The sequence below is a fragment of the Semicossyphus pulcher genome, unplaced genomic scaffold (genome assembly GCF_022749685.1).
Source record: "Semicossyphus pulcher isolate SPU_LCO1_2020_fin unplaced genomic scaffold, fSemPul1.0.p SCAF_12, whole genome shotgun sequence".
NCBI classification, from domain to species: Eukaryota; Metazoa; Chordata; class Actinopteri; order Labriformes; family Labridae; genus Semicossyphus; species Semicossyphus pulcher.
The window spans coordinates 14,515,707-14,528,933 of NW_027211626.1; the positions used below are offsets into that span (position 1 = coordinate 14,515,707).

Genomic DNA, 13,227 nt, shown 5'->3' on the forward strand with positions numbered 1-13,227 from the left:
ACCTTAAGTAGTTATCATTTTAAATTTAGAAATAAAATTTAAATATATGACCATATTTCCTTATTCCACACTATAAGTCCAGTAAATCATCATCAGTATATTGTGTCCTTATTGCTGTCTGGTAAACTGCACAACAACATGCGGAGCTTTTTGAAAAACGTTTTCAGTAATAAAGCTGCGAAGAACAACGATCCAAACAAGCGTGTTTTAAATGTATGATGTTTATTAACTGTATGGTCATGCAAAAAATCCAGCATCCAATTGAAACTCAAAGAGTATAGACACACGTAGCCCCTTTGTAGTATCAGGTTACAATGCAATAAATGTACTTACAGACAAGCTGGGCTTCTGCTAATCTTTTATGCTCTTTAATGTGAGATAACATTTGGACATCTCAGACAGAGCCGTTTCATAACCTGGAGGATGCAAATAACATAGATTTCCATTTGTTTATCAACAGTGAAAAATGAGCAGAAAGTAGACATGCATATTTCTTCCATTTGTAAAACTGCATATATAGTGTTGCTGTTAAGATTGTGGTCGTTAATTATCCCTTTTCAACATGTTTGAAGCATTTCAAGGATCTTTTCTTCCCCTCAGTTCAGACAGCTGCTGTTTGGATTTAGTACACATTTGCAAAATAATTGTTGCAAATATGTAATAAATGGAGTTTATTTTATTTTGCACAAAAATTTTACATGAAGCGAAACAACAGACTACTGTACCTACTGTGAATTGTATTTCTGCTGTAGGTAGTTGGTGCGATCAGCCTGAAGTGAATCTGTGTAGAGTTTCTATTTGGTCACGTTTCCTATTTACAACTTTTAGACTCTGAAGTCCATACCCTGTCTGTTAGAATGTAGTTAATGACATTACAATGGATCTCAGTGACACCTCAGCCGAAGCACAGAGGTCACTCGGTAGTAATGCTATGGAGGCAAAGACTGGTCAAATATTCTGTATACATATATGACATTTAATTACTGCAAAATATTAGTGAATTATTGAAATGCTATGACTTCAGTGGTCTTCAAATTTGAAACATTGTCTATTGAAACAATCAGATTTTATGTTTTATTGATGGTTTATGGTTGCAATTTTTTAAAACAGTTTGCAAATAACTCAGATTACATCGGCCAGTAAATAAATCAAGTTGCGAGTTCGAGTTTTATTGGTGAAATTAAAACACCACAGTTCGATAGAAAATTCAAATGTAAATTTTTCACCCTAACAGGTAATAATTTGTCAGTCACATGATCCAAGAAAGACACACGTTTAAATAATCAAATTACATTTTTAAAATCTGAATTCTTTTAAACATATAAACATTTTTTCCCCACATAAATTCATGCAGATAGTTTTCAAAGTAAAACATTTAAATGCAGTGAGTGTACTGATATTTAAATCTGAACATTAAGTATTCTTTCGTGATTACATTTGATTAATTTTAAATCATTTTGACCTTTCTTTGCCTCCATACATTTCATCATGAGATGTAGACTACATGGACGATGAAGTGAGCTGTTTTAAAGGGACAGTTCATGTATCGTTTTCTCTCTTACCTTCAGCTCAGTCCAGCCACGCAGATAGTTTTATGACAACAGTTTCATTAGAAATACTGCAATGGTCCCCATGCTCACAATAAGGATTAGTCAGAGTTACAGATGTTTTGCAAAAGAAGTGTTGCTGGTGAAGTGTATTTCGCCTCGTTTTGTCGGGGCCTGGTGGAAACAGAAATCTCAAGGAGACCTCAAACCTGACAAATAAATCCAAAAGTATCTGCATGGCTGGATGTAAAAACAGCGATAAGAGAGAAAATGTTTTTTTGTTTTATGAAGCTCATTCACACACGTTTCAAAGACTGGTGACAATGAGGAGTGACGTTAATTATCCATCAGCTGCTGTTATTGAGCTGCATGAGGGGAGAAAAGACTGAAAAGCGTGGTTATAGCGATTGAAGTGGTTCCATAACCTGGATCAATCTGAGACTAAAATGACTGAATGTACCCTGTGGAGTTTTTTGTAAACAAAGTTTGTTTACATTCAGCTGAAAAAACATCTACTCCACAGGGAAGCTTTAACAGGGTAGGAAGAACAAGCCTGGCTTTGTTTTGTAGATCTAATTTTAAGGAGTCATGAAGCCAAAAGTTTGGAAAGCACTGTTAAAGAACAGAGTGCATCGGCTGCCTCATCTTAAAACCAAAATCAGATTTAGACAGATTGATTCATCATAGCAGGAAGAGCTCGGGTGTAACTGAATAGAGGACAAAAGGACATTTTTAGAGCTAATTACTTTAGGAGAATTTAGTTCAGTTTTAAAGTATTGAAACAATAATGCATCATGCATTGATTTCTGTCCTTGCCCTTGAGTGGCTTAATATTGGGCCCAGTCAGTCGTGGTGTCTGACAGATGCCGCTGTCTTTTTGTATTGTTACTGTTCATGTTTATGCTGCTGTAGAGGCTGGTTAAATTAAGAATATAAGAAAATTAGTGATCGCTCTGTTCCAATTTGTGCCTCAGAAAGACATGCAACAGGGCCATGCCAGGATCGATAGTGATGGCACGCATCCTTGATTGATGACAGTTTAGACCTGTGCTTTTCCTGCTACAAATGTCATCTGTGTAGCTGTATTTTGGCTCCGTCAATAATGCAAATTTCATCTTCATTCAACTGTTCAGATACTTTGCAGCTGGTTGTTCCTTTAACCCTCTCCTTTTCAGATAACCTGTAAAGTTTAACAGCATGTTTCTGTTCCAAACATCCCATGACTGTGTGGAAATACACACACAATAAGAGAAAAACATCTGGTCAGACCACAAACAGAACCACTTAGTCAAAAAACATCACATAGTTTCAGCACTGGTGTTCGTCGTCATGGTGAGGGGCACAGTTTTCATGTCAGATATGTCACAGAAGCACAGGCGGCTGATACAGGAGGGCGGGTCTTACATATGATTGACAACACTTTAAAAATCGGCTCCACTGCGTCAGCTTACGCACAAACATAGACGATGGTTTGTCAAGCATCGCTGCTGTTTTATGTGACCACCAGCAGCATCCTAAACAGAGCATGAGTTACTATGCAGCAGCGTAGCACACAGGACGGACGGCAAGCCTCACCCTTCCGCCGGTACGAAGTCACACACTCACAAAGTTTGTACGACACAGTGAAAACACGGTGACACACGGATATGTTTCGTCCTCTTTAAAGGGAGAATCTTTACACTCATGTGCTTTTACAATGCTGCGAAATCCAATATAATCCGCCACAGAAGTGTGTCAGGTGTTTCGGCATTCAGTGTGTGCATTGATCAGTGACGGTAAAAAAGGAGGATTCTCAGCCTCCATTAATTTCAACCCCTCATTTTTTATAGTTCTGCCTAAAACTGGTAAAAATATCAACACCCAAACACTAACAGCTACAACATTTACAACAGAAACTGTGACAAAAGGGGACTAAATCCATTGATTGCCATCAGCTATGGTCTCACAGCCCTTTAAGCAAGCGTCGCCCTCTTCCCATCATGCCTTGTTTTTTGTGTCCAATCTCGCGGCTGCATTCTTTTTTTTTAAACATGCTTTTTTTAATAGTGCCAGGACGTCACACAGCAAGCCAAGACGGACGACTTACGAACACGACCAGAACAAGAGACAGGCATAAAGGTGACATCATCATCATCATCACACGATTAGACAGCAATGGAGAGAGTAAGAGGCAGGAATGATGGAAGTAAAGGGGCGGAAGAGAGGGATTTAGGCGAGCGTAACCTGAAGTTGCAGAAAGGTTCACTTCCTCGGAAGAGCGAACGCAACAGCATCGAGTCTTAAGTGTCTGTGCAAAAACAGTACAGGCCATTAGATAAGAGTTCAAATAACTCATGCTTCACATTAAAACACCCAAAAGAAAACTTAAATAGTTGGCGTGTGTCCGTGCTTTCAGATTAGGTAGTTCAGATACGACTGTCTGATGGCGCCTCCTACTGTTTGATTTCAAACACTGCAGGGCAGACAGGTGGAGGCCTTCTGCAACTTCAGGTGAGCCGCCCAGGACGTTGTTTCTAAAGCTCAAGAGAGGCTCGACCCTAAAGAGAGGCTGGAGCACAGGGGACTTGTGTGTGTGCGTGTGTGCGTGTGTGTGTGTATTTACACCTCAGGACAACAAAGCAGAACAAAAACACCAACCCTCATGCTCCCCTCCCGACACCCAAAAGTAAGTCATGTTCCCCTTTTTCACCTATATAAATATCTATTTATACACATTTCTATTAAATAAAGTCCCCAGTTTGATTAAAAATGATCCTTTTTCAACACAAAATTCGTTAAAATACATCATTCAAGAGATAAAAACAAACAGCTTAATAAGACATCATACAAAAAGACAAAATAAAAACAAAAGGTCCCTTCAGTAACAACGTCTAAAACCCTTTAAAACATTGTGTGCATATGATCAAACCAGACACGTAACATGGCTGTTAAATTATGATATTAAGTAGATATTAGTTGCTTCCTTTCCCCGCACATACACTTTAAAACTAACAATACTTCTATTAAAGTAGACCTTCTGCTGCTCTCGAGCGACAAAACAGAAATAAATCACATCTCTCATGTGTTTTACTTGCAGCCCCTGTCCCGTTCACTATGTGTGTGAAGGTGTTTTTCTGTTGTATATATATTTTTAACATGTTAATACTTTTCCAGACAGCAGACAAAACAGAGACGGGGAAATAAAGGCCATGGGAGATAAGGACCAGGACAGCATCACCCCTGTGTCGCCTCCAGAAACATGCACCATCTGCAAGAAAAGGGGCTGACGTCAGCCGGGCCCCGCCCTCCTCTAGCCAGGGTGGGACTGGATCGGTGTTGGTCGGTGTTGGTCCGTCACTCAGTCAAGCTTTTTAAATATGTGTTTTTAAAGTTTGTTTTTTTATTTTTTTTAATTTATGATGTATGTTCCCCGCTTTTGTGTTTGTATAGGTTTCCAAGCAGCCTCTCCCCGGCAAGGATCCAGGCACCAATCCGACCACGGAGGATAAATGCTCCAAACAGCTTTAGAGTTCAGGCAAAGCTGGAGAGGGAAGGGTACATGTGTTAGTGTGCAAACTTTCTAGGGGAAGTTCACCTTAAGAACAAGGGGAAAAAAAGTTTCTAGCTATGTATAAAGTTTTTATACCGTGAGGAGGGGAGATATCTGCCTTCACACCAATTCAACATAGCAGTCTTAGTAGTCGTATTAGGGGACTTACATACCGTATATCTCAAATGCTGCATTATACGATCAAAATATTAGAACATATTACAACAAAAAGAAAAATTGATTGATAATACTTTCATGTCTATGTGTTCAGAATCAGAAATACTTTATTAATCCCCGGGGGGAAATTCAGGTTGGGATTAAAACTGTAAATAGAAAACAACTCCTCAAAACGTTATCTTCCCATGATCGCTGCCCATTTTCACACTTATCAGTAGCCATCTGAGTTAGGAAGATAAAAGCACCTGTACTTGAATCGCAGTCTAACTACACAGCAACACGGCATCCCTAAATTCAAGTGTGGAGACCGACTAGAGAATTCAGCTGTATTCATTTGAACCAGAGTATACAGGTAAAGAACGGCAGCAGGCTGAGGCTCCAGCTTCTCTTGCACAATGCATCCTGGCACATGTAGGCACTGATTAACTACATTAACTACATTAACCTTAACACTGAAGAGGACCACAAGCATCAAATCTCACATATAAACACAATGTTACTTGTTTGTCTTATCAGTACCTTAACCTACGTTGTGCTTTTAGGGAGAGGTACGTGCTGTGAATATTTCTCTAAGAAAAACTTGGCGCCGAGGAGGCCACTTTGGGCACTGAAGTGATGTGTATGAAATAGTTAAAAAGTGTTACTGATTGTCTCAGTTTGTGGATGTTTCAAACTCACTTACAGTCATTATGCTAAGCTAGGCTAATCACATCCTGATTGTAGTTTCATATTTCATGAACAGAACAAGAATGTGATCAAGCGTCTTATAAAAGTCTTAGAAAAGAAAACAAGTTATCAGGTGATAAACACAAAAGAAGAAAGCAGCCATCAGTACATGTTTGAAACTCTGTTTGAAGGAAAATGAAAGAATGAGACAAATGATGAGGAAAATTAAGCGTAAATGAAGCTATAAAAATTTCTCTTCATTACATGTCTATTGTTTATTCATGGCTTACTTTGTCCAGGAGACTTTAGATGCTCCTGCTTTAAAGGTAGACATAAATGAGTTCTGGGCAGGGACATGCTTACCAAAGAGGGAGGAGGGGCAGACTAATGAGGACTAACTGCTGCCTTAAGGCAACTGTACAAGCTTCATATTAGGGATAGACCGATTATCGGCGCCGATATTCGGCATTTTTAAGCATTTCGACATCGGCCTTTTTTTTTCTTTTTCTTTTTTAATCCGACGGCCGATAAGAGATCAATTTAAAACTGGGTTATTTTGGCTCTGATGCATATGCTTAAAGGCATTTAAACAAAGTTAAGTGTTGGAGTTTGTATTATTCAAAACTTTGACGCCAATATTTTTACTTTTACTGCAAATGAATATCGGCTTCAAATATCGGTTATCGGCCTCCTTGACTACTAATAATCGGTATCGGCCCTGAAAAAACCATATCGGTCTATCTCTACTTCATATAGCGTAGCGTTAAAAAAATGTAAAACCCTCCAATGGCACAAATAACCTCTGCAAAGAGCTTTTACACTCGACCATAATCCTTAAAAGTAGCATCAAACTGTAACCGCCTCCATCAGACTGTAATAACAGAAAGGGTTTATCACCTTACCTGGGCCTGGGCCTTCAGTTCACTGCAGGGGTGCAGCCGGCGCTCCTGAGCAGTGGAAGTGCACGTTGAGCCATTTGGCCTCCCGGCGATGCCACACGCGCGTCTCCTCCGACTGGCAGGAGCGCGGCCGGCCCTGGCTGTCCATGTACTGCGTCAGGCGGATGTAGGCGATGCAGGCGGCCTCCTCTCCGATCAGATGGACGTGGGGGTTGAGGATGGTGGTGTGCACTGGTTTGCTGTTTTTACTCAGCACTGTGGGGATGAAATGTGCACTTAAAGTCTCAGGTGACGGTCTGCAGCTAAGCTCTTATATTTACAGCTGCCTTCTGCAACACATTGTTTTACTACTATTTTCCTTCAGCAAAAATGGGACCAGATCTCCCAATAATCTGTCTTTATGCAGATTTAAGATCAAATATTTATCTTACTTTTATTTTGAAAATCAACTTACAGTTCTCAAAGTAGAACTTGTGGAAGTCCATGCCCTCCACCAGGTTTCCAAGAGCTTCTGGCTCAAAAGAAGTCAGTCCGGGGTCACAGATTCTCCTGTCAGAGCAAAACAGGAGCATAAATAAACATCAGCTAAAGGATCTATCCTGCAGTGAAGAAGAGGGAGGGTTTAATTTTATAGCTTTGGCGAGATAAAGGTGTAGGTGAAACTCAAAACCGAAGTTGGAAACGTACGTGTAAGCCTCAAAATCTCCATTGTTGATGGCTTCAATCAGCTGCTCGGTCATCTTTATTATCTCCTGTTTACGAGCTGAAAGCAGACAGAGAGAAGAAGAGGAGAGGCACGTGAGGACGACCAGGCGAGGTTGAAGACTGTCAGAAATCATTTGGAGGTTGAACACACAAACACTGCTCTGCATGCTGGCCCTGAACTTCCTAAAAACCTCTGACATTTCAAATGACATGAGCCTGTGGTGATAAGTTAACTGACATATGAAGTCACTCTGTACAAACCACAGCACACTGTCCACTCTCCATGTAAGGCACAACATCAATCAGTGTTTGATTCTGTGTGTAACATGAAAGTCAATGTTCATGACATGCAACTCTGAGTTCAAGTCAGAACGGACGGTATGAACACTGCAACAGGAGCACAACCGGCACACTGCACAACCTGCCTGTCACTTACTCTGCTGCGGTTTGCTGCTGCTGCCTGCGGGGGGCGACAGAGCGACCTGCGGCTCAGGACAGCAGCTCTGAGCTGGACCGGTCTGAGGGACACTGAGGCCGCTAGCAGCCTCCTGCAGGGGACGAGCTGCAGGCAGCGATCCCGGTGAAATAAAGATATATTTAGCAAACTGAGAGGCCTTGGATGCAACTCTTCACAGGGCATTAAATGTTGCTTATTCTGCACAAAGTAAATCAAGCCGTCATTAAAGGAAATAAGACTCCAGACACTCAGATAAAGAAGGGGAACATGCTTGTAGTAAGGCTTTGGTGCCAGTAGATGGCAGCACAGGAAGGCGGAGGAGGCAGTGGAAAGAGTGGAGGAGGAGAGGACAGATTGTTTTTACTCTTTATGTGGAGTCACAGCGTCTTGTTTTGCTTGTAGGATAGATTTGTTGCAGAAGGAGAGGAAAGGTCGGCACACAGAGGTCAATCAGGTAAACTGCTGCAGACTTACAGGTGGGTGGCGGGCAGCGAGGAGACAGGGTCTGGGTCTGCTCCTCAATAGTGCTGCACTGGCTTAACACCGCACTGTCTGTGCTAGTGGACTCACAGGCAGCCACTGCACCCATCACAACACAAACACATGAATACAAACAAATGCACACTGACAGAAAGCCTGAGTAGATTAAGGTAAATGAAATCACTCTATAAAATGCTAGCAAATTCTCACTTATGAGAAACCGACTGCATCACACACACATACTTTAACAGAGACGGTGAAAGTCACAGCAAACAAGCTGAAGCAGCCACACATGTTGCCAAACCTCTCAGGTCACTTGTCCTTCAAACATCTAAGTAGCTTTATGCAAGAGCATGAGGCCACACGGAGGTCAGCGGCCTTGTGCATCACTAAACTCAAATTTAGCTTTGATTAAAAGTGTTAAAGAGCGGAAGTTAAAAACAGTTTTTTTGCACAGGAGTTAGTGAAGATATATCTGCGACAACGATCTCATTACCGCCAACTTTGTTACGAGATGGTGCAACTGATCAAAGCGAGGAGTTAAGTGTGAAACGAAGGTGTTAAAACAAAACAGTTTGTGTTCATTTACACTCAGAATTTGGACCAAGCTAACAATCAGCTGGTGCAACAGGCTGCAGAGTTGTTGTTTTTGCAGTTTCACAATTTGCAACACTCTGGTGTTTTTTTTTCTGTTCGAGTTTTTATTACAGGACAGGAACAACAGCCTCCCTTTTGCATGTCAGTGATGAGCCGCTATAAGATCGAGTGCCTGTAAACCTGCAGAAAGCTGCCCTGAGTAACTGGATTAACTGTGTGCTGGAAAGCTGCAGGTAGCTCCGTCCTACTTCACTCATCTGAAGACGCTGACGGTCATCCCCGACCTGAAGGCGACTAATTAAAGGCTTAAGTGGCGTGTGTAATGGCATGCATGCACGCACTCGCATGCAGCAACAACCAAAACGGGGCACACGTACCCACAAGGTAAAGAAAGTGAATGTTTGAAATGTCTAATTAAAGGGATCATGTATTAAGTGTTTGCAGATTTGAAGGTAAATACTATAAAATACATCATTACAATCCTGCCTTAAACCCACTCCTACACGTGTAGAGCTTTAAGGTCGTTAAACTATGTAAACACGTGGACCAATTGGCCTTAGAGCCCCAACCAGGAGCTAGTGCCCCCAACAACAGGTTCACAGGGACACGCAAACCCCTCCCCCACGCTAAGGTGGCCATTCTTGGAGGGGCTGCTGTTACCTGTTGTTTGTGCAAGTCTTTCTTACAAACCGCATCACCAGCACAACGTCAGTTTATATAGGAGAAATATAGGTGGATGACAGTAGAAGTATATGTGCTGATACTGTACGCAGTGTTCACATCCAATTGTTCAAGCCACAACTCGTCCTTCCAGCGATGCTCAAAGGCATCTCTCACCTTTCAACTACTCAACTCTCTGGATCTTTAAGCCTGTATCACCCTGACAGAAGCTCGTTGTTGTGTTGACATTTGCTTGATACTTCTACCCAGTAGAAAGGCATTACCTCACATATACAGTAAGGACACACAGCGTGAGATGTTTTTATTTCTCAGCCCAATCTGAAGTTTTAACAGGATACAAAGTGAACAAAAACAGGCATGCAGAGTAGGTGGAAGTTTGACATGTACCTTTCCTACCTTTCATCTCCTCCTCTTCTGTGTTGTTGCAGCTCTCTGTGGAGCCCTGTCAGGCGGAGAGAGGAGAGACGGAAAGAGAGGGAGGAGAAACAACAAGATAAATCATCTGTTAATGTGGAAGTGAGACACGGTTGGGAAGCTTTGGACACTTTGCGCATACAGACGCACAGACAACCCGACAGACGGATGGATGGATGGGTGGACGACTCCCTCCCAGGAGCACAAACCAGCCAGGACAGCAGCGCAGAGAGCCACACGTATCAGAGTGTTTTAAATGTGTAGCTCATTTTAACAGAAAGAGTGTGTGAGTGCATGTTAGTGTGTAAAATTGTCAATATTAATAAAATTGTGTTTAAATATCTAGTGATACTAGCAGGCTAATACTCTAACAATAGAGTGCAAGCAGCAGGGCAGTAGGTTACTGTTTAAGTTCAAAGTGTGACGTTAGTGTTTGAAGATAAAGTTGTCAGTGTTCTGTGCTGATGTTGAGGACAGCACGTGTAGGATTTTCTCTTCATTTCTATTTGAAAATTAGCTACAATGTTATATGGATGGTTGATACGTCTGATCTATCTCAGCAGGGGATCAGTCGATCGATTGAGCCAAGTTTTTATAAGTCAAGACAAACGTTTCCATCCGTCAAAGTCAGGTGCTGATGGGGTGCTGGTTTAGCTCAGTCGGTAGAGCAGGCGCCCCATATACAGAGGCTACAGTCCTCGTCACACTGATCGCAGGTTCGACTCCCGGTCTGCCGATCATTTGGTGCATGTCAGCCCCCACGCTCTACTCCCCACATTTCCTGTCTCTCTTCAGCTTTCCTATCGAATAAAGGCAAAAAGCCAAAAAAATAATCTTAAAAAAAATAAAAATAAAAATAATTAGGTGCTGATATGAGAGAAAAACTGCTGTATTGAGTTGAATTTGGTTCAAAGTTTTTATAGTGGGAATTAAACAATTGATTAAAATGTTATTCTTACATTATTGAATTTTTATTGAAGAAAATTTTATTAAATCCAGAGTTTAACCTTGTAAACATCTCCATGTGGAGTTTGTCCTGTGCTACAAGACATATCAGGGACAACATCAGCAGTCATCTCCATGGCTGGGCCTGTCTGCTTTTAAACTGCAGTGCACCGAGGACAGGCTGAACAACACGTTTTCAGATCGGCAGGTTTGAGACGTCACAAACCTAAGGAGCCAATCCTGTTAATGGATGGGTTGACGCTATGCATATCATTTTGTGTAACCTATTGCAACCACTTCAGTGATGCCCGAGCCAGCTGTAACCGTCATCGTCAACTCACTACTGACTACTAGCGTTAACGTTACTACTACTAATTAATACATTTCAAGCCAGCTAAGTTTCAACAAGTCGCCGCTAAACGATGGCAGACACGTGTTTTGTTTTCGCGACAGAGGGGGCGGAAGGAGGAGATGCCTTGGGAGGATTTTTACAAGGTCATTTCAAGCAGAGCCTTTTATACGTCTTAAAACATGACCGGAGCTGGTCTTTAAATTATGCCTGAACAAACTCAGAGTTCAATTTTACCATTGTATTCACCAATTACTCGTCTATTGTCCAATTTTTGTCTTTAAATGGAATTACAAAATATGTTGTGTCTCTTCAATTTCTTTAAGTAACAGTTCGTTGGGCTGCTCAAAAAGCAGTATGACACCTAAAGTTCACAGAGGTCAGTCCCACAGTGCAGCAACTAGAGCTCTGATTGGTCAGCTGTTCTGTGTTGGCAGGAGTTGGGTGGAGTAAGACTTAAAGAGCTCCTGTTTCTAATTTAAGTGTTAATCATTTATAGACAGAATAAGGATATGTTTAGTCACGCATCACTTATAAAGCTAAAGGTATTTTTAATGTAATAATTGATTCTAATCAAACACTGAACTTGAACACCTACATTAAAGTGGCTCCTTTAAAGTGCACCTTCACTACAAGCTGCACCGATCTGTCTGCAGTTCTCCAGTGAAAGCCCTCCTGGTAATCAGGGAGAGAAATAATGCAACATGCTGACAGAAGCCAGCTCACATTAGGTGCTCAATGAGGCGTTCAGAGTCCTTTGTTTCGAGAGATGTATGGAGCGCATTTAGAGAAAATCCTCCACGAGTTACCTGCGAGTGTTAGCAGTGGCTGGTGGCTAGTGGTGGGAGGAGGAGGAGGGGCTTACCTTGGTGCCGTCAGCTGGGTTGTGTACAACAGTTGTCTGGGCTTCCTGGGGGGAGGTAGGAGACACTTTACCATGCAGGGAGGGCATGAGTGGGTGGAGGGGGTGCCAGGGAATACCAGCGTATTCCATGACAACAAACATACAAAACAGAAGCATGTGCGCACACCAAAACAACGCTACAGTACAGAGGCTGTGGAGCATTTACGGTGATAAAGTAGATGGATGTAAGGGCGCTCAGTGTCAGTCTGTGACCCTTTCACCTGAGTTGTTACCCACGGATTGTCTCCAAAATGCATGAACACTTAAAGCAGCTACACACATATTCATCAGCCAGGGCCAAGACTGAGGAGGAGGGTCTGTAAATAACTTTAGAACAGTGTGAATGCAGATGCTTTGCTCTGTTCCTGACTCAGAGCCCTGCACATGGAAAACTGACGCTACAAAGAAAACCTACAGTGTAAAACTGCAAGGTGATTGTGTTTGTCTCACAGCGCCTCATCCTCACCTTTGACCCTGCCCCAGACACATCCCGCACAAAGCAATTAAATAGCTCCATGTGTGGCATTATTTGGAAAAACAAACCCACTGTAACACTACCAGCTAGTCAGACACACACGCAGACTCCTGATCGTGACCAACCCTGGACCTCTGAACATCCAGGAACTACAGCCTCTGAGCATGCAGCCCCTGAGACAACATAATGGGTTAAGGGGAGTTTAAAGCATTTTAAGCCTTTACTGTAGACAGTTGGGAGATAAGACATTGTGATCTATGTTTGTAACCCCTGAGATATGGGGGTATCAGGAATCTAAACAAGAGTATTTTAACCTTTGCGGAAAGGCAGTTCTTAGCCTCAGTTAGCTTAGCTTAAGGACTGAGGACTGGAGGAAACAGCTAGCCGGAGTCAAATATATAC

At 42.0% G+C, this 13,227-nt stretch overlaps 1 protein-coding gene across 16 annotated transcripts in view; it reads right to left on the minus strand.

Annotated features, from left to right (window-relative positions):
* Window positions 1-205: 205 nt before the first annotated feature.
* The window catches only part of camk2g2 (calcium/calmodulin-dependent protein kinase (CaM kinase) II gamma 2), a 63,873-nt gene continuing 50,851 nt past the window's right edge, over window positions 206-13,227 (minus strand). For 5 of the 16 annotated variants that reach the window (XM_069658226.1, XM_069658223.1, XM_069658220.1 and 2 more), the window contains 5 exons: window positions 10,135-10,180; window positions 7,506-7,581; window positions 7,273-7,367; window positions 6,822-7,073; window positions 206-5,067 (listed from right to left, as the gene is read on the minus strand). In XM_069658226.1, the coding sequence (XP_069514327.1) occupies window positions 6,841-7,073; window positions 7,273-7,367; window positions 7,506-7,581; window positions 10,135-10,180 (450 nt within the window). In that variant the 3' untranslated portion in view covers window positions 206-5,067; window positions 6,822-6,840. Of the gene's footprint in view, window positions 5,068-6,821; window positions 7,074-7,272; window positions 7,368-7,505; window positions 7,582-10,125; window positions 10,181-12,311; window positions 12,357-13,227 lie in introns of all 16 variants that reach the window. The other 11 variants (XM_069658222.1, XM_069658214.1, XM_069658216.1 and 8 more) reach the window with 3 other exon arrangements.